This window comes from Procambarus clarkii, chromosome 80 (assembly GCF_040958095.1).
Source record: "Procambarus clarkii isolate CNS0578487 chromosome 80, FALCON_Pclarkii_2.0, whole genome shotgun sequence".
Classification (NCBI taxonomy): domain Eukaryota; kingdom Metazoa; phylum Arthropoda; class Malacostraca; order Decapoda; family Cambaridae; genus Procambarus; species Procambarus clarkii.
In genome coordinates this window covers 22,851,268-22,872,758 of record NC_091229.1, presented here as the reverse complement: position 1 = coordinate 22,872,758, position 21,491 = coordinate 22,851,268, and the positions used below count along the sequence as shown (strand labels likewise).

Here is a 21,491-nt window from a genome sequence, read left to right as displayed (position 1 = left end):
CCAGTGTGACACCCTGGAGTTGGGTCCACCACCACTACACTTGTTCAAGCTCTCACAAGCAGACGAGGAGTCACAATAACGTGGCTGAAGTATGTTGACCAGACCACACACTAGAAGGTGAAGGGACGACGACAACGTTTCGGTCTGTCCTGGACCATTCTCAAGTCGATTAGTCAAGTCAAGTCACAATCGACTTGAGAATGGTCCAGGACGGACCGAAACGTCGTCGTCCCTTCACCTTGTACTTTGTGGTCTGGTCAACAACCTCTCATAAGTCGAGCCTGGCCTCTGGCCGGGCTTGGGGAGTATAAGAACTCCCAGAACCCCATCAACCAGGTGTATGTGGGCCTGCGGGCCGCTCCAAGCAACAGCCTGGTGGACCAAACTAACAAGTCAAGCCTGGCCTCGGGCCGGGCTTAGGGAGTAGAAGAACTCCCAGAACCCCATCAACCAGCTAATAGCTCGATTCTGCAGGCACAAATAGTAAAAACAAAGTCAATTGTTATGCATTATACTCTGGTGTATAGTTAGGCTTAAACGAAGTTAGGTGTTTATTAGGTTCTGTCGGCAACTAATTGTATTTGTAGGTGAAACATTTAGAGACGCAGGAGGCTAACACATGTGCCAAATGTACCAACGCCATCACTTCAGTCTTGTGTAAAGTGTTCATTAAACCAGTTTTGTGTCTTGATTAACGAGCATATGGCACTTATGAGGACGGGTTGTGTGTGTGTGTGTGTGTGTGTGTGTGTGTGTGTGTGTGTGTGTGTGTGTGTGTGTGTAAAGGTCCGTGGTGTGAGGACATGTTGAGGTGGTGTTCTCGTGTCGTAGTGGTGTGTGAGGGAGACGTTGTCACTTGTGAGGAGGTGGTAAGAGGTTGGCACTTGTGGGGGAAGAGGGTGTTGGGAGTGGGTGGCGAGCAACACCCTCTTGGTATCACAGGCTGCTCCTGGGGTGCTAAGAGGTCTTACCTAGAGGTTCAGCACCTCGCTTGGAGTGGTTTCAGAGGGTCAGCAAAACCGCTTCTGATTGGAGATCCTGAGTTGTTTGGTGCCTCTTGAACTAGCTCGTCCTCTCGAATGGTCACAACGTTACTAAATTGATGTGCTAAATTGCCCGAACTTACCATAGGACCCGTGAATAGAATTTCCCCCCCCCCCCTCCCGACCCCCACAACGAGACGGTTGTGCCTAAACTGAAATTACTTGCAGGATTACGTGAAGCAAATAATATGATGTGTACGACTTGAACAGTGGGTTAAGGTGGCGAAGGATCAGAGTTGGTGTGTTTGTCAGTGTTGTGGCGACCATGTGTGTCATGTTGGTTAGCATGGTTTTGGCCACTGGACCTCGCCTCTAGTGGGCCACTGGACCTCGCCTCTAGTTGGCCACTGGACCTCGCCTCTAGTGGGCCACTGGACCTCGCCTCTAGTGGGCCACTGGACCTCGCCTCTAGTGGGCCACTGGACCTCGCCTCTAGTGGGCCACTGGACCTCGCCTCTAGTGGGCCATTGGACCTCGCCTCTAGTGGGCCACTGGACCTCGCCTCTAGTGGGCCACTGGACCTCGCCTCTAGTGGGCCACAGTCACCATACCGTACTTGATCAGTCCCTTCAGACTGTGGACTGACCAGACTGTTACTGAAGACGGCGAGGCGGCCAGTGAGCGTCTTGGCCAGGCCACCAGTGAGCGTCTTGGCCAGGCCAGCAGTGAACGTCTTGGCCAGGCCAGCAGGCGGGCCAAGAGGGAGGTAATGAGGGGAGGGAGAAGGATGCGGGTCCAGCTGAAGCTAAGACGCTTCTCCCTCTTCTCTGCCTTGCCTCCTACATCTACCTCTCCGCCCCTACCTAGGTGAGTGCTGCCCCTCCCCTCCCTTCCTTCACCCCCCCACACACTCTCTCCCCTCTCTCACACCAGGTCTCTGCTACATCTGGCTTACCTTTATACACCTAGTGGACCAAACTCTCACAAGTCAAGCCTGGCCTCGGACCGGGCTTGGGGAGTAGAAGAACTCCCAGAACCCCATCAACCAGGTAACCAGGTAACACCACACTTTGTCTCTGTGTGTCTCTGTGTCTCTCTCTCTGTCTCTCTCTGTGTCTCTTTCTCTGTCTCTCTCTCTGTGTCTCTCTCTCTGCCTCTGCCTCTCTGTCTCTCTCTCTGCCTCTGCCTCTGCCTCTCTCTCTGTCTCTGTCTCTCTGCCTCTGTCTCTCTCTCTCTCCTACAAGTACCTTTCCGTCAATGGAGGAACGAGGAGTTGGAGATATTTACCATAATGTCTACAGGATGTGAAGGATTGGTGCTTGAGGCTGTCGACCACGTGTGTGTGTGTGTGTGTGTGTGTGTGTGTGTGTGTGTGTGTGTGTGTGTGTGTGTGTGTGTGTGTGTGTGTGTGTACTCACCTAGTTGTACTCACCTAGTTGTGTTTGCGGGGGTTGAGCTCTGGCTCTTTGGTCCCGCCTCTCAACCGTCAATCAACAGGTGTACAGATTCATGAGCCTATCGGGCTCTGTCATATCTACACTTGAAACTGTGTATGGAGTCAGCCTCCACCACATCACCCCCTAATGCATTCCATTTGTCAACCACTCTGACACTAAAAAAGTTATTTCTAATATCTCTGTGGCTCATTTGGGCACTCAGTTTCCACCTGTGTCCCCTTGTGCGTGTTCCCCTTGTGTTAAATAGACTGTCTTTATCTACCCTATCAATCCCCTTCAGAATCTTGAATGTGGTGATCATGTCCCCCCTAACTCTTCTGTCTTCCAGCGAAGTGAGGTTTAATTCCCGGAGTCTCTCCTCGTAGCTCATACCTCTCAGCTCGGGTACTAGTCTGGTGGCAAACCTTTGAACCTTTTCCAGTTTAGTCTTATCCTTGACTAGATATGGACTCCATGCTGGGGCTGCATACTCCAGGATTGGCCTGACATATGTGGTATACAAAGTTCTGAATGATTCTTTACACAAGTTTCTGAATGCCGTTCGTATGTTGGCCAGCCTGGCATATGCCGCTGATGTTATCCGCTTGATATGTGCTGCAGGAGACAGGTCTGGCGTGATATCAACCCCCAAGTCTTTTTCCTTCTCTGACTCCTGAAGAATTTCCTCTCCCAGATGATACCTTGTATCTGGCCTCCTGCTCCCTACACCTATCTTCATTACATTACATTTGGTTGGGTGTGTGTGTGTGTGTGTGTGTGGGTGTGTGTGTGTGTGTGTGTGTGTGTGTGTGTGTGTGTGTGTGTGTGTGTGTGTGTGTGTGTGTGTGGCGTGCAGGCAGCACTAGCTGGCCAAGAACTAGTATTGATAAGACAAGTGTTCTTGACCTGCATTATACTCATCACAGAGATAAGGGATTGTGTGTGTGGTGTTAGGAGGGATGCTGCTGGCAGGGTCTGGGAGATGCGGGTGAGTGACAGCCTCCCAAGTAAAGGTCACCTTGGCTCTTATTCATCACGACAAGACCCACATCTGGCCTGAGATGAATTCAGGTGTCCCCTTCTCCCCCCCCCCCTCATCACGACAAGACCCACATCTGGCCTGAGATGAATTCAGGTGTCCCCTTCTCCCCCCCCCCCCCCTCATCACGACAAGACCCACATCTGGCCTGAGATGAATTCAGGTGTCCCCTTCTCCCCCCCCCCCTCATCACGACAAGACCCACATCTGGCCTGAGATGAATTCAGGTGTCCCCTTCTCCCCCCCCCCCCCCTCATCACGACAAGACCCACATCTGGCCTGAGATGAATTCAGGTGTCCCCTTCTCCCCCCCCCCCCCTCATCACGACAAGACCCACATCTGGCCTGAGATGAATTCAGGTGTCCCCTTCTCCCCCCCCCCCCCTCATCACGACAAGACCCACATCTGGCCTGAGATGAATTCAGGTGTCCCCTTCTCCCCCCCCCTCATCACGACAAGACCCACATCTGGCCTGAGATGAATTCAGGTGTCCCCTTCTCCCCCCCCCCCTCATCACGACAAGACCCACATCTGGCCTGAGATGAATTCAGGTGTCCCCTTCTCCCCCCCCCCCTCATCACGACAAGACCCACATCTGGCCTGAGATGAATTCAGGTGTCCCCTTCTCCCCCCCCCCTCATCACGACAAGACCCACATCTGGCCTGAGATGAATTCAGGTGTCCCCTTCTCCCCCCCCCCCCCCCCTCATCACGACAAGACCCACATCTGGCCTGAGATGAATTCAGGTGTCCCCTTCTCCCCCCCCCCTCATCACGACAAGACCCACATCTGGCCTGAGATGAATTCAGGTGTCCCCTTCTCCCCCCCCCCTCATCACGACAAGACCCACATCTGGCCTGAGATGAATTCAGGTGTCCCCTTCTCCCCCCCCTCGACCACTGCTGCCACCTGGTGCTGGGAGCCGGTCGGCCGAGCGGACAGCACGCTGGACTTGTGATCCTGTGGTCCCGGGTTCGATCCCAGGCGCCGGCGAGAAACAATGGGCAGAGTTTCTAACACCCTATGCCCCTGTTACCTAGCAGTAAAATAGGTATCTGGGTGTTAGTCAGCTGTCACGGGCTGCTTCCTGGGGGTGGAGGCCTGGTCGAGGACCGGGCCGCGGGGACACTAAAAAGAACCGAAATCATCTCAAGATAACCTCAAGATAACTCAAGATAACATAGTAAGCCAAGTAGGTCAACCCATATCGTCCAGCTCATCATTAAGGGAGAACAATGGCCATACCTTGTGACGGTTTCGGGGCTCAGCCTCCCCGCGGCCCGGTCATCGCTCAGGCCTCCTCATAAATTAGACATAAAATAGCTGTTTAATAGTTACGTAGCCTAATGTCTTTAAAAAAGAGAAATGAACTCAAAGTTCAGATCCTGTTGAATTATGTGATAGTTTTAAAGATATTATTAATGGCGATTAAGGCTCAAGTTTTTTTTTAATTGTTTAATGTACATTACCTACATTGCCAAGATCATAAATATATGTTATGTCAACATGGTAAAATTTGTATACGAGGCTACAATAGAATCTGTTTAAATTGAGAGAGAATATCTGGGGAACTGGTGGAAGGCCTTGTTAAATATTGTCTGGTCTGTGAAGAGGCACATGCAAGTCGGTGGTCTGGAATGGGGGGGGGGGGTCAGTATACACCTGACTGGCAAACAAGCTCCAGGTGTGTCTTCGTGACTGACAAGGTCCAGGTGTGTCTTCGTGACTGACAAGGTCCAGGTGTGTCTTCGTGACTGACAAGGTCCAGGTGTATATTCGTGAGTGGCAAATAAAGCATGATCAAGTTCCTGTAGGTCCTAACTATTTAAAACTTGGGTTGACAAGTGCATGAATATAAGTAATTTAGTGTGAGTAGGGACCAGGTGGAGTAGGCCCAGCTGGAGTAGGACCAGCTGGAGTGTGAGTGAGAAGGATTAGGCGGACGTCCTGTAGGAGTTAGGTTCAGGAGGCTGGTTGATGGATGTAGCCTGCAGGAGTGAGGATAAATTGTTACATCCGTTCTGTCACAGGCAAATTGGTGAAATTGCCAGGATGGGGGGGGGGATGGGGGCCCTCCTAGGGAGGGAGGGAGGGTAGGAAGGGTGGTAGGTGTGGCGGCGAGGGGGCCCGTACCGCCCCCTCCGACAGGTGTGGCGGCGAGGGGGCCCGTCCCGCCACCCTCCGACAGGTGTGGCGGCGAGGGGGCCCGTACCGCCACCCTCCGACAGGTGTGGCGGCGAGGGGGCCCGTACCGCCACCCTCCGACAGGTGTGGCGGCGAGGGGGCCCGTACCGCCACTCTCCGACAGGTGTGGCGGCGAGGGGACCCGTACCGCCCCCCTCCGACAGGTGTGAATGGAAGCTGCGACAGCGACTACGGACTTAATGAATCACCATGGTAACGCTGTCCGTGTATCTCGACCCCAACTGCCGTCCCTGGCTTGGGCTACAGGTCAATAAAACGTTTAATATAACCTACTCGAGGCAGTATGCGAACACCTTGGATATTGTTGCCAAGAAGGTAGGAGTGTCTTGAAGGGGGCGTTGAGACGGGATGCGTGGCGCTCATGGTGTAGTGAGGTAACTTTGGCTGTAGTTGAGGTAGTGGCGGGAAGTTCAGACAGGTTACCTTTCCAGATTATGATGAGATGTTTACGTTCTCCAGGTGGGGTGTCTTGGGTGCCTGTGGGGGGGGGTGATGAGAGAGCCTGTGGGGGGTGGGGGATGGGGGGGGGTGCGTGTGTGGGGATCCCCACGCCCCCCCCCCACACACACACAATTTTTTATGTAAACATAGATAAATTCAAAGAAAATCTGCTGAGACGTCTTAAGATGTCAAGTCAGTCGTTATCGCAGAGTAGATCTTGCGTATCACTCTGACCTTGATCTAACTGTTGTTTCTATTCCCCAGGTGAGTGCTGATCGCTTCCTGCTGGCCAGAAACATCAAGGTGAGTTGTAGCTAATTACCTGTGGCTGTGGGCCAGCCCCCAGTGGGCCAGCCCCCAGTGGGCCAGCCCCCAGTGGGCCAGCCCCCAGTGAGCCAGCCCCCAGTGGGTCTGAGGGTTGATTTAAGAAAGGTTTGAATATTCAATGGACAAAGGTGGTACCTTAGGTGGCATATTTAGAACGAATACTAATGTCTTCTCCATTTCTAACTATCGTCCAAGATCGTGTGCCTGGAGTGTGTTCAGTGTGTGTTAAACCCTAAGTCCTGCGACGATAGTGGTGTAACTATGGTTGTTTGGGGGGGTGGGGTGTAGAGGTTCACCAGGTGAGGTCAATTAAAGTAAGTAGTGTAGTGTGTCGCCTGTTCATGGATGCCTTCATACTCCATTATGTGATTGTACCCTCCACACACACCACCATTCTTACCCCCTTCCCCTGCTGATATTATAACCTGTATTAATACATTCACCACTATTATAACAACTCTTGGTGCTCCTTGCTCTCTTCTTCTCCTTTATCCACATAGGTGGGTTCAGGAGGCAACGTGTGACCCCTTTTAACTGGTCAAACGCCTCCCCCCTCCCATAGCTTATGGAAAGTCATACACCCCTTAGTTCCCCCTGGAACACGACCCGTCAGAAGATTAACAACCAGGTAGCCAATTATTGCTGGGCAAACAGAAGCAGAGAGTTATGGGTTGGTGCCCAGTCAATTCTCCCCTGGCCGGGACTCGAACACAAGTCGCTGGCTCGCTCTCCCTAACCTACCTTACAGCCGGTACTAAGAGTCCGCATCACCGGCGTGGCACCCTGACCAGTGTGTGGTGGATGTGAGGCACCTGTGGCACAGTGCCACCAATGGTGTGGCATCCTGGGTTTTGCCGCTTCTTTACCGTTGTCCGGAAGGTCCAAGAGAGGCCGGAGGGGGGGAGGGGGTGTAAAACACACACACACACACACCTCGCTTGTGTGTTTTATGGTGTTTGTAATCGCTTTACCCCAGGCGGCGTGACCTTTGTGTGGCGCCTACTGCGGGAGCTTGTGGGGTTTGGGGCGGGTTTTTAGCGGGTCCAAGTTGAAGACAATAGAAGGGTAATTGGCCGGTTTTAAGACGGGGACGGGGACGAGCAAGGGACAGGGATGGAGGGGACGGGGGTGGGGGGCAGAGCAGGGGACAGGGGGCAGCAGGGGACAGGGATGCAGGGTGCGGATAGGGACAGACAGATACAGACGTGTTCACAAGGAGGCCTCGTCGCCGGCTCTCGACCGAGGCTCCCAGGTTCGATTCCCGCGGTAGGACGGAAGGGTTCAGGCAATATACCCTTTCACCTGATGCCTTTGTTCACCTAGCAGTAAACTTGGAACCTGGAAGATAGAGCTGTTGTGGGCGGCACCCTGAGGATGGTCAACAGTTGGCTTGGTAGAGAAAATAGGTCGGGAGATATTGCATTCAACAGGCGGTTGGAGAGGCGGGGTCCAGGAGCTAGAGTCTCGGCATCAGTCACATGGGTGAATATAAATAGGTAAATAGTCACGGCGGCCTGTGGGCCGGCCCCCAAGCCCCCTATTCCTGGAAGTATACAATATACAATAGGGGATATACTGACACCCATGGGATAGGTTTGGGGTATACTGCCATCCATGGGATAGGTTTGGGGTATACTGCCATCCATGGGATAGGTTTGGGGTATACTGCCACCCACGGGATAGGTTTGGGGTATACTGCCACCCACGGGATAGGTGTTGGGGTATACTGCCACCCACGGGATAGGTTTGGGGTATACTGCCGCCCACGGAATAGGGTTTGGGGCATATTGGGTACCCGCCCCACTTGTTAACACCCCCACCTTAAAGCAGCAGACATGGGGCACAATATTGGGCATCTCCTCAGTAGTGGGGGTCGCCGCCCCGCCCCCCAACCAATCACCGAGTCTTCATTTACCACACAAAAATAATACTGTTTAATGGGTCGTCAAGAGCGCCCCCCTTTGCTGGGCCGAGCCCTTAGACACATTTTGTGACCTTTTCTAACTCTTAAGAGTTAGAAAACTCTTAGGCAACGTGCCTAAGAGTTTTCACATTCTCCCCTTATCTATTACACCTTCCCCCACGACCTGTCCCGCCCCCCCCCAAACCCCCCTCCATGCCCCCCCCCTCCCTTATTCAACCATTGTCGCCTGCTCAGGTTGGATGACAAGTCATTGTTCGACAACAAATTGTCTTTCGTAAAAATGTCTAGATTTAAATTGATTTTGTTGTTGTGGTGATATTGTAAAGGTGTTGCAGGCGTGTGTTTGGGGGTGCTGCTTTAACTGTGCCGTTAGGGGGGGGGGGGTCAAGCTCCAGCTACTGGTCCCCCTTAGTTCAGGCTTTTTTTTAGGGGGTGCAGAATGGGTATGGGGTCGACTCGCAGGATGGGTATGGGGTCGACTCGCAGGATGGGTATGGGGTCGACTCGCAGGATGGGTATGGGGTCGACTCGCAGAATGGGTATGGGGTCGACTCGCAGGATGGGTATGGGGTCGACTCGCAGGATGGGTATGGGGTCGACTCGCAGAATGGGTATGGGGTCGACTCGCAGGATGGGTATGGGGGTCCACTACCACTCTGAGCCAGCCTTCCCGGTGCCCTCTGTGGACTCACCTATTTGTGCTTGCTCTGGCCCTTTGGTCAGGTCATTGACCAGGTTTGGTCAGGCTGTGTGTGTGTGTGTGTGTGTGTGTGTGTGTGTGTGTGTGTGTGTGTGTTTTAGAATGAGCGAGCGAGGAAGCAAATGAGTGTTTGACCTTTAATATGATTAAAAGTATTGCGGTTGGGAAACTGTTTGGCTCCACGGTATAATTATTGGCACTAGGGGGGGGGGTGGGAGTGCTGCATACCCCATGGCAGGGGTGATAGCTGGGGGGGGGGGAGGGGGAGGGGGAGAAGGGGGGGGGGAGTTTGATGGAACAAGTCGACCTCACCCTTGACCCCAGCCTTGACCTGCATGACGCCCAATCCCATCGACATGGCCACAACCACGTACCCCCCCCCCTGTGGTCCCCTGACCCTCACCTGAGACATGAAGGAGGAGTGACACTTGGGGTCACTCCTCCACCTCCACTACATAAGCTGGCACTCATCAGATGCAACACGATCACTGGGATAACTCGCAACGTCTCTGTGCCAATTTTCTCCATTAGCTTGCAGGGTATGCCAGTTAGGGGGCACTGGCCTGTAGTTCAGCGCCTCATGTTTATCACCCTTCTTGTATATCGGGACTACGTTTGCCGCCTTCCAAATTTCTGGCAGTTCACCTGTTACCAGTGATTTGTTATACACTTTGGAGAGTGGCAGGCACAGTGCTTCTGCTCCTTCCTTTAGTATCCATGGCGATATTCCATCTGAGCCTATAGCCTTTGTCACATTCAACTCTAGCAAAAGCTTCCTTACATCCCCACTGGTAATCTCAAATTCCTCTAGTGGTCCTCTAGTGACGTGTCTCTTCTTCCCTCTACACTGGTTCAGGTTCGTATACACGACTGTGGGCGCGTGCCAGGAACATCCTTGCTTGAGATGTCAACTGGTGAGAGCATATGATGTGTCCTGAGAGGTGAGGCGCACACCTCTACTGGCCAGGTGATGAAACGGTGGGTGACCTTTAAGGTCCTTTATTTAGGAGCACCGTACCCTTAGCACCACCACCAGCCCCAGGTGAACACCACACCTGCCACCCACACTACACATCCCTCGCCACACCTGCCCCACACCTGTCCCACACCACCCCTTCCCCAACCCTATGCTCTGGCTGTCTCCGCCTCCTGTATCGCCTACATTATTCCTGGAGCCTCTGTCACCTTCACTTGCTGACCCACAGTACACCTGACCCCGTGACCCCCTGACCCACAGCACACCTGGCCTCGTGACCCCTTGACCGAGTAAGTCTTTCAGGTCAAGGCCCTCTCACCTCGTCATGGGCCTTGCCAGGCGTAGCCCCTAGTCTAGGTAAGGTAACCTCAAGGTAGCCCTTCTACAAGCACTCCGCTTCCTTGTACCCATCGCAGGGGGCCATGTCTCATGGGTGTCCAGGATGATATTCTCTTACAAGTGCATTTATTTATTTTTGTTGTGATGGGGTCTGTTATCGTGTGGTTTTCCAGAGCGAGGAGAGTGCCAGTGCCAGGTAAGCCAGGGTTAGTGGCAGGGCTTACCTGGTGCTTAGGGAGGGCCTGGGGGTGGCCCTTAGGGCCGCTGGTGCCTAGAGGTTATAAGCCCCTTGAGGGCTACATGTAGTCCCAGGGAAGCAGTTGAAAAATGTGCATTCCACAAGTTCATTTTAATCGTATACTGAACCTGATGTGTTTCACAAAGTTCAACTTGGCATCTTCAGAGACGGGGGGGAAATGAAAGCCAATTTAATATTACAAGAATCTATTGACCATGAATCTATTGGCCATGAATCTATTGGCCATGAATCTATTGGCCATGAATCTATTGGCCATGAATCTATTGGCCATGAATCTATTGGCCATGAATCTATTGGCCATGAATCTATTGGCCATGAATCTATTGGCCATGAATCTATTGGCCATGCAGGTGTGCTGAGAACAGAAGTACATAACCTGTCAGGAGGATTACTTAATTCTTTGGTTGGTTCGGGTGGCGAATGGGGCTTCGCCTTGCAGTGCTGGCCGATAAGAATTGGACGAATGTGTTTGATGTAAAGTGCTTGTGCTATGTGTAGTCTCTGTTTTTGTTGCTATGTCTATCATGTTAATTGTTGGCGTTAATGATGATCTGATTGTGTGTAGTAATTCTGATCTTCAGTGGAGTCGTCTATTTGTGAATTAGTAGTTTCTACAGAGAGAAGTTTTGCTTTATCCTGCGCCCCCCCCCCCCCTCACCCCCTCTGCCCATCCTCTTTTTTTCAGCCTTTGTTGCAAGACTTGTCAGCCTTTTTCACTAGCCAGGGGGACAGTTGAGACGGTGTGCCGTCCCTCCAAGAGGACGAGCCTCGGGTTACCGCCCCGCCTCGGGGGAAATCAGCGGGAAGCCGTCGACTTGTAAGGTGATTCATTTTCACATGTGTAAAGTTTCCCGCCACGGGTCGCAGGACGGGTATGGACGAGCGCCATAATAAATGACCTAAACTATATCTCACATCCTGATCCTCGGCAACTTCTTGCCGCCATTGGACATTTTTATTTTGGTATGCCCTGGAATACTACCCGTTTACCCCGTAAAAGGTTCTGAGAGTTGTTCTCGCGAAGCCTAGCCTTATCTTGTGACAATTAGATCCAGAAAGCTGTTGCTTGGAGCGGGCCGCAGGCTCAAGTTCAAGTATATTTATTGAGATAAGCAATAAATACATCTCAAAGGGATAGAGTAGCTTAGGCTATTTCTACCCCCCTGCCGCAGGCTCGTGTATCTATGAGAAATCGGTTCTTTCTGCAGGAGTTTGTTCAATTATTTCTTGAATACATCTACTGTTTTTTTCCGGGAGTGAGAATATTTGCTGGGAGGATATTTGGGAAGCCTCCGAGATGTGAGGTCCACCTCACTCCTCCTTGTGAGGTCCACTTGCACCTCCTTGTGAGGTGCGAGGTCCACACTGGGGGGGGGGGGGCGCACCCCTCAACACCTGGTGATGGAGGCGTCAGACGGGTGATAGAGAGGAAATAAAGATGATGTACTCACACCTGGCAAGACGGGAACATCGTGAAGATGGAAATCGATCAGACGACGTTGGACAGAGATGATTTAAGAAGGATTCTTTTATTTTTTATTTTTTTTTTTTCGGTGTAAGGTCTGTCAAGGTCTCGGAGAAAGTAACATGACGCAGGGGGTGGTGAGTGTGTACACACTCGCATACATGTACGTGGGTGGTATGTGCACACACCCATGTACGTGGGTGGTGAGTGTGTACACACACTCACCCATGTACGTGGGCAGGTGTAGACAAGAGGTAATGACTGCCAAGTCAGCCCCATGACCCCCCCCCCCCACACTCCCCCCTGCTGATGTGGCACACCAGTGGCCGCTCATACTAATGTCCTCCCTCTCCCCCCTACCCCCACTCCCCCACAACAACACGTTTTCTTCAATATTTTCCAAGTATAATTAGATGGGTTATAGATGTAACAAATGAAGTTTCCATATACTGAATAAACATTAAAAGCTATAGGCATGATTGGTAATACAAGTAGGGACCAGGTGTGTGTGTACCTGGGGAGTCACACCTCAAACCACGACGCTGTAAATGCTTTACCCACGTACTCCCACGTCCGCTCCCACGGGAGCCGGTCGGCCGAGCGGACAGCACGCTGGGCTTGTGATCCTGTGGTCGATCCCGGGCGCCAGCGAGAAACAATGGGCGGGGTTTCTTTCACCCTATGCCCCCTATTACCTAGCAGTAAAATAGGTACCTGGGTGTTAGTCAGCTGTCACGGGCTGCTTCCTGGGGGTGGAGGCCTGGTCGAGGACCGGGCCGTTGGGACATTAAAACCCCGAAATCATCTCAAGATAACCTCAAGGTACTACAAATACAAATAATCGCCAACAGAACCTAAACACCTAACCTAACCTATGTCTAAATATGCACAGTATGCTAATATGAAACAATGTTAATTTATATTTGAGAAAATTCCTGTTTTGAATAAAGAGCTTGTTTAAATTGATGAATGCATCTTTGGGGTCGACCGCTGGATGGAATGGACTTGAGTCGAGGACGGGTTGCAAGAAGGAGTGCGTGCCATAATGAGCTCCTATACACGTCTCCATTGAGGCAGTAGTAGTCCGTTGGAGTCAAGTTCAGTTGTCATATTAATTATAACATTGTCTGCACGACGAGCTTCGAAGTATTACAGATCAAGCTGTAGGAATTGGCTGACACACACACACACACACAGATCACAATAACGTGATGCATCAAATGAACAAATCCACAAGGGCCGTGACGAGGATTCGAACCTGCTGCTGACTGAGGATTCGAATTGGCTGACTTTCAAGTGGTTGGTGGCAACTGCGTGGCTGTGAAATGTGAAAACGGTGTGAAATTTTCTGGGTTTTTAAGGAGGCGGGATGATGATCTTATTTTGCTTAATGGGAAAGGTCAGATGCAAGTGATTAATTTGTGTAAGACGTGTAAGTATGTTTCTAGGAGGGATCTACCCTTTGTAATGCTGAATGTGATTATTGCTAACATACTTGAACACTACATAAGACACAATGTTTGTCTGAATAAGCATACTTTTGGTCCAGCCAAAGGAATTTTCAATGGTACTAGAAGAGTGAATATAGAACTTCAGTGAGATGTTCCTTCCTGTGTATCAGTGGCGGGCCTCAACGTTAACCTTCTTGACAATGGACAGCGGAAAACTTGCTTCAAGTGTGGACATCCGGGTCACTTTGCTGGTGGTGGTGCTGCTGGTGGTGGTGGTGCTGCTGGTGGTGGTGCTGCTGGTGGTGGTGCTGCTGGTGGTGGTGGTGCTGCTGCTGCTGCTGCTGCTGCTGCCTGCTAAGTGGAGGCGGCGGCGGCGGTCCGTATTAACACCTCTTGACAATGACTTCCCTGCCTTACCAGGGGACAGTGTCCCTGAGTACACGGGGAAGTGGATGACGCAACCCACAGGTCATAGTGCCACCACTCTGCCAGTGACTCCCAGCGTGAGTCCACGCTGTGAGTCAAGGTGAAGCAGTTGACGCCGGCGACAATGTTCAGGAAACTGTGCCCGAGGTTGCCCGAAGGTGAGGTCCTCCAGGACAGTGTAGATGTGGAGGCGCCTGACAAACACTGCAGCTGTCCTCAGCTGCGATACTGAAGGTCGCGGAGAACCAAGTGAGATGACGATTGTACCTTGGAGTTCTGGGAGGAGTTCTTCTACTCCCCAAGTTCGGCCCAGGTGGTGGCACGGGCATGAATAGCCCGTAAGTGGTGGCCCTTTTGAGCCATTACCAGTATCAAAAGAGCTGATACTGGAGATCTGTGGAGGTGCAACTGCACCCTGCGTGACGGGAGACTTTTGTTATAGATTCAGCTACTCGGAACAAGTTCCAAGTAGCACGGGCTATGGTGAGCCCGTAGTGGACTTACCTGGCACAGGAGCGGGGCAAGTAGCACAGGCTATGGTGAGCCCGTAGTGGACTTACCTGGCACAAGAACGTTGGAGGGAGACTGTTGTTGTTTCAGATTTAGCTACTCAGGACGAAGTGTCCATGTAGCACGGGCTATGATGAGCCCGTAAGAGGGAGACTGTTCACACAGTTTACTTATACTAGTGTTCAGGAGTCTGGTGACGGACTCTTCAACTGGTGAGTGTACGCGTGTTGGCCTAAATGTCTTTGTGGGATTTGAGCTTCGGCTCTTTGGACCCCCCCTAAAATATGAGATTAATTTGTCTTATTTTTATTTATATTAAAGATGGTACATTGGGTTGTGAGAGAACATAACAGTTGTGGTGTTACATTGTGACAGACACAGACAGCGTGCATGAAAGCGACAGCGTTTCGGGCAGAATGGAACAACTGCTGCATTCTCCAATAAAGCAACTGCTGTATTTTTATAATGAAGATAAAATTTCATAATTTAATTTTATTTATTTTGATTTATTAATTATTTCTGTTATAATAAACACCGAAGCAAATAGCTCACGGGTGGACCAACCTGATCTAGACGGCGGATTTATAAAACGCCGCAGTCCGACCTCTAAAGGCATTCGGATTTCTCCATTTTCTCTCATTGTTGGAGTGTACGTTTTCTGTATTGAAACAGTATCTTAAATAATAAATAAAATAGTTACCCTTAGATTTTGCATCTTAAACCTGACTCATTTTAAAAAAAACTATTGCTAATTAAGATGACCAGACCACACATGAGAAGTTTCATTACAGGACTTGAGAATGGTCCAGGACGGACCGAAACGTCGTCGTCCCTTCACCTTCTAGTGTGTGGTCTGGTCATGTCTTCAGCCCCGTTATTGTGACTCATCGCCTGCATATGGGAAGATCTATCTTCTATCCCCAAGTCAATTAAAGTTTCGTTTTCCAATTGCTAGAAGTATGTGATGATTTATTTATGTATATACAAGTGCAAACAAGCTTGAATGGTCCCCAAACATGCGTCTGGGGGGTGTGGAGTTTTCAGTTTTATATTATATACAAGACGGCACATTGGATTGAGTCACGGGCTCACCATAGCCCGTGCTACTTGGAACCTGTTCCGAGTAGCTGAATCTATAACAACTTGGATTGAGAGTCCATAACATTGGTGTTCTTACAGTCTTACGACACAGTCTTACGACACAGTCTTACGACACAGTCTTACGACACAGTCTTACGACACAGTCTTACGACACAGTCTTACGAGACAGTCTTACGAGACAGTCTTACGAGACAGTCTTACGAGACAGTCTTACGAGACAGTCTTACGAGACAGTCTTACGAGACAGTCTTACGAGACAGTCTTACGAGACAGTCTTACGAGACAGTCTTACGAGACAGTCTTACGAGACAGTCTTACGAGACAGTCTTACGAGACAGTCTTACGAGACAGTCTTACGAGACAGTCTTACGAGACAGTCTTACGAGACAGTCTTACGAGACAGTCTTACGAGACAGTCTTACGAGACTGTCTCGTAAGACTGTCTCGTAAGACTGTCTCGTAAGACTGTCTCGTAAGACTGTCTCGTAAGACTGTCTCGTAAGACTGTCTCGTAAGACTGTCTCGTAAGACTGTCTTACGAGACAGTCTTACGACACAGTCTTACGACACAGTCTTACGACACAGTCTTACGACACAGTCTTACGACACAGTCTTACGACACAGTCTTAGTCTCACTGTGCTGACACTAGGCTTTGTTTACAAATGGCTCCGAGAGCACCTGTCCCGGGATGGTGATTGTACTGGTGATTGTACTGGTGATTGTACCGGGATTGTACTCGTTGATTTGTACGTAGACTTGGTCGACTAGGCTTTGATATCTTTGTGGAGTCTGTCATCCAGCATGTGTGTGTGTGTGATTTTATCTTATTGGTTGATTAGCTGGTGAAGGGCAGGATATTCCTGCTCCAAACCTATGTTATCTTAGGATGCCCAACTTCTGTAATGTTGCTATCCTTTATGGCTATCATTGTGAGAGCTCGGCGGGGCATCCCTGTCTGTGATTACCTCTACGGGGGAGTGAGATCTAGTTCTCGTACCCTGCCGCCTGGTACCTGGGGCCAGATTCACGAAGCAGTTACGCAAAGCACAAGTACTTGCGTAACTGCTTCGTGAATCTGGCCCGAGGGGTTGTGGTGGTGGTAGAGGATAACGTCCCATGTCCCAGCGGGTGGGACCGTTGTCCCGGGGTGCGGGTGAAGGGTTGGAGTGGTTCCCGTTGTTCCTGTTGGGTTGAAGCCTGTTCCTGTTGGGTTGAAGCCCCGTTGCGGGTGTGGTATTGGCGTCAGAGTGCACACAAGCGGCCGTTAAAGGGGACGCCTCGCTATGTCACGCTGCCGTCAACCTTGCTTAGTCAGGTGTGGAGCGGCACTTGCCACACCTGTAAAGGTAGTAGGCTTAGCCCCCGTCTGTGGCTGTCAGGTGGCTTGCTCCCTACACCTGCACGACGGGCTGCCAGCCAACATTTGTTGCTATCGTTTGACTGTAAACCTGTGTTATCTTCTTTAATCTACCTGTTCACCAGCCAATCTGTTCAGCTGCTGTTTCACCGTTGGTGAGCGCGCGTGTGACTCGTCCCTGCTAGCCTGCCTCCCGCCCCCTGCTAGCCTGCCCCCCGCCCCCTGCTAGCCTGCCCCCCGCCCCCTACTAGCCTGCCCTCGACTGCACCGTGACCCGAGCAGGTCAAACGAGCTGGGTCCCGCCAGGAAAAAGGGGGATGCGGGGGGACAGCCTGACGGAGCATAAAGGGCCAACTACGCCAGGCACTTTCGTGGACCTCCATACAATGTGTGTGGAGGTCCTCCAGCCGGGGATATTCCCTTCCCTCCCCCTTCCCCGTGACAAGTTACATTCATGGCTCACTTGTCAACAACTCTACACAGCCTCCACAACAACAGGACCTCCTCTCTCACTGTGAGCCTGAACACCATCTCCGCGCCACAACAGTGACATATCCTCTGGTCCTTCTCAACAACTTCTGTTATGTGACTTGGCTCTAGTGACCAACTTCCTCCCATAGTCTACAGTGTTTCCGGGTCATTGAATTTACTGTCAGCTTCTCTCATCATTGTGGAAGCTCCATTAAGTAGCTGGTATAGACTGGCTCCCCACTATTGCAGCATCTGTTGACCAGACAAGTCTCCATACATCGTTCAAAGGAGCACACTTAAATTCTTCAGCCAGTCTCATACTTTGAAAGAACCGAAGTAAATTCTTCATATCTATTTGGGCCACAGCTATGTGTTCTCCAGACGACCACTCGTCTCCCGGGAAGACCAACAAGGTGACTGTTATGGAGGTCGTTAGTGTTAAGATGTGTGGCATAACTGGCGCTGATGGCTCGGTTACCCCTCCCACAGGCCGGAGTTCTACCCCTCAGGTTCACCTCCCCCTACCCTCTTCCACCACCCACCAGCAGCAGGGCTGTTAGTGAACTTGGGCGCCTCACTCGTTAATATTCAGGTGCCAAGTGGCACTCTGGCGCTGTATTACCCTGTTTACCATCGTGGCACTAAGCAGGTGGCACTACACTATGATGTAGGAGACTCGTGAAAGTTGTAATACACCATAGTGGCACCGTGTCAGATAGTGCCACTGAAGGATAAGCTGACCTGCGCGTAAGTGGCCCAGCGCCTTCAAGTGATTCCTTGTCATTAAGTGATCAGTAGAAGTGGTGGTGCGCCTTTAAGTGGTACTGAATAATGTTATTAGTTTTAATTAACACAAAGTGAATGTTTCCACCAACTGTGTGTGTGTGTGTGTGTGTGTGTGTGTGTGTGTGTGTGTGTGTGTGTGTGTGTGTGTGTGTGTGTGTGTGTGTGTGTGTGTGTGTGTGTGTACTCACCTAATTGTGCTTGCGGGGGTTGAGCTTTGGCTCTTTGGTCAGGGTGTGTGTGTGTGTGTGTGTGTGTGTGTGTGTGTGTGTGTGTGTGTGTGTGTGTGTGTGTGTGTGTGTGTGTGTGTGTGTGTTTACTATATGTTTAGTATTTGTGCTTGCAGGATCGAACTGCTAGCTCTTGGATCCTGCCTTTTCTTACATTCGCTTTTATAATATAACCAACTCCTAACCTATTTTTCCTCTTATCATATCTACTACACATGTCCCCCCACAACACACACGTAGGTCCCCAGGACACAGCCTGTTGCAGTGGAGGTTACTTCTCGTGGAGGCTGACGCAGTATACCAGTATACTAGTATATTGGAGCCCGGCTGGTATAACAGTTCCTTACCTTGTGGGGAAACTGTTAGGCGTCTGCGGGAGAACTAACTGTCGTCTCCAGCACTTCACTCCCGTCTACAGGTGACAGTGGGACATGTCAGTGTGTGTACGTGTTACACTGTCACCGGGTGACGACCCAAGAGAGCTACACACACTCCTACAGGATGACCCTCGGCACACTGCAGCAACTGACGGACAGCTGGCTGCTCGAGTCTAACCCACCACAAATGTAATGAGATTAGGGAAAGGTGGAGAGGCGAGAGCGGCAGTTACGTTTACGAGGGAGGGCGGCAGATGTCACAAAGGCAGATGTCACAAAGGCAGATGTCACAAAGGCAGATGTCACAAAGGCAGATGTCACAAAGGCAGATGTCACAAAGGCAGATGTCACAAAGGGTAAAAAAAAAAAAGATTAGGAATAGTTCTAACGTCGAATTTACACCAGTTTCTCCTATACATGCGCGGGCTCTTTCCCCTCTTTCCCCTCCCCACTCCTTCCCCCCCCTCCCCACCCCTCTCCCCCTCCCCCAAAAAGAGAGCTGTACATAGAGCATGGTGGTCACGTTGGCGCAGCTGGCTGTCGGAAGCTGTAGCAACACAGGTTGTCACCTGTGGCGTCCCCATGGAGCCGAGCATGCTGGGGGAGAAAGGGGGAGAGGGGGAGAGAGAGGGAGGGACCTCTGAGTGGGAATAAGGTGGATATAAAGTATTTTTGAGGGGAGGGACTCGAGGAGGAAGGTTGTGTTGGGGCAACAGAAAATGGGAGGTTAAGAGATGCTGGTGTTTAGTGAGAGCGGGTGTAGAATTGGGGCTAATTTGAGAGGTGGAGGATGGCCGCCATGGGCACGGGTTCAAGGGCTGGTTGGTGTAGGGACGGGGGTGTGGGGCATGGAGGGTTTCGGGGGCACGCGGGGACATTGTCTATGAGGCGGGGCTCCGGAGCTGGAATTTCCTCCCTCACTGACAAACATGAGGTAAACGCACGCGCATAAAACAAACCCGGGCGCGCGTACACGCACACGCACGCACACGCACACACGCACGCACCCAAACTGTGTTAACCGTGATACTGGGAGTCGATTTACACAGAAATGCATATGTATTAATCTCTCTCCTCGCCCCCCCTTCCCCCACTGTCCTCCCCTCCCCCCTCTCCTCCCCCCTCTCCTCCCCCCTCTCCTCCCCCCTCTCCTCCCCCCTCTCCTCCCCCCCTTTCCTCCCCCCCCCCTCCTCCAACCTGGACGGGAACAGGTTAGCCGTTAGTTAAACTTGAGGCGAAATCCCCCTAGACTTGACTACAGTATATTAACCAAGGAGACGTTGGTTTGAGACCAAAGGTTCTTGAAGCACAAACAGTTTGACCCACAAGGCAGCCGTAGAGTAGATGGTCTGTGGGCGTGTGTGGGCGTGCTAGCGGTGGATATTGTGGTGCTTGTGGAGCAATGTTGGTGACTGTGGTGAGAGTTGTGGTAGAAGTGTGGTCGTTTTGGTAACGATAAGATGAATGTAGTGAAGCATGCAGTTGTGGTGGAGGCGTCGAGGCACAGATGAGGGGGCGCCTGGTAGCCAGGGTGAGGGGTGAGGGGGCCCCTGGTAGCTAGGGTGAGGGGTGAGGGGAAGATGCAGGAAGACAGCCATCATCACCGCCCTAAGTGCCATTACCAGGGAGCCAGATTCACGAAGCAGTTACGCAAGCACTTACGAACCTGTACATCTTTTCTCAATCTTTGGCGGCTTTGTTTACAATTATTAAACAGTTAATGAGCTCCGAAGCATCAGGAGGCTGTTTATAACAATAACAACAGTTGATTGGCAAGTTTTCATGCTTGTAAACTGTTTAATAAATGTAACCAAAGCCGTCAAAAATTGAGGAAAGATGTACACGTTCGTAAGTGCTTGCGTAACTGCTTCGTGAATCTGGCCACTGTTATACAAACCGCTTTTGTGATGTAAACAAAAGCTTTTAACTACTTTTGTGTGGAAACTTAACTACACAACCCACTTCAACGTGGATTTAGAAGCGGGAAGATCCTGCCTCTTGTAGTTACTTAACTACGACTAAATCACGGTATTATTAGAAAACCAAACTACAGCAGTTGTATACACAGACTATACAAAGACATTGTATAAATGTGGCCGTGGAAGGGAAGGGAACTATCAGGGGGAGAAAGCGGCAAGCCATTAGCCGTGGAGTGATTGCTCAGAGAATTGATTGATCACTCCGATCAATTGGAGTGATTGCTCAGAGAATTGATTGATCACTCCGATCAATTGGAGTGATTGCTCAGAAAATGAGTTACAAGGAAATAATAAGCATGGAGATGGTTTATTAATTGGGCCTCACGTCACGTTGAGCAACGTTAAATGTGATAGTGCAAGTATAGTGAAAGGCTCTGTACACCCCCCCCCCAGGTCATGTCACTGTACCCCCCCCCGAGGTCATGTCACTGTACCCCCCCCCGAGGTCATGTCACTGTACCCCCCCGAGGTCATATCACTGTACCCCCCCCCCGAGGTCATGTCACTGTATTCCCCCCCCCGAGGTCATGTCACTGTACCCCCCCCCCCCCGAGGTCATGTCACTGTACACCCCCGAGGTCATGTCACTGTACCCCCCCCCCCCCGAGGTCATGTCACTGTACCCCCCCGAGGTCATGTCACTGTACCCCCCCCCCCCGAGGTCATGTCACTGTACCCTCCGAGATCATGTCACTGTACCCCCCGAGGT

General features: G+C 51.2%; 1 protein-coding gene across 14 annotated transcripts in view; it reads left to right on the top strand.

Moving 5' to 3' along the window:
* The window catches only part of siz (Brefeldin-resistant Arf-GEF family protein schizo), a 423,991-nt gene that overhangs the window by 295,744 nt on the left and 106,756 nt on the right, over nt 1-21,491 (top strand). The window contains exon 1 of one of the 14 annotated variants that reach the window (XM_069314958.1): nt 1,697-1,850. The exons of 12 other annotated variants lie outside the window; for them this stretch is intronic. In XM_069314958.1, the coding sequence (XP_069171059.1) occupies nt 1,753-1,850 (98 nt within the window). In that variant the 5' untranslated portion in view covers nt 1,697-1,752. Of the gene's footprint in view, nt 1-1,696; nt 1,851-21,491 lie in introns of those variants that run through there. One more of the 14 variants, XM_045727745.2, reaches the window with a different exon arrangement.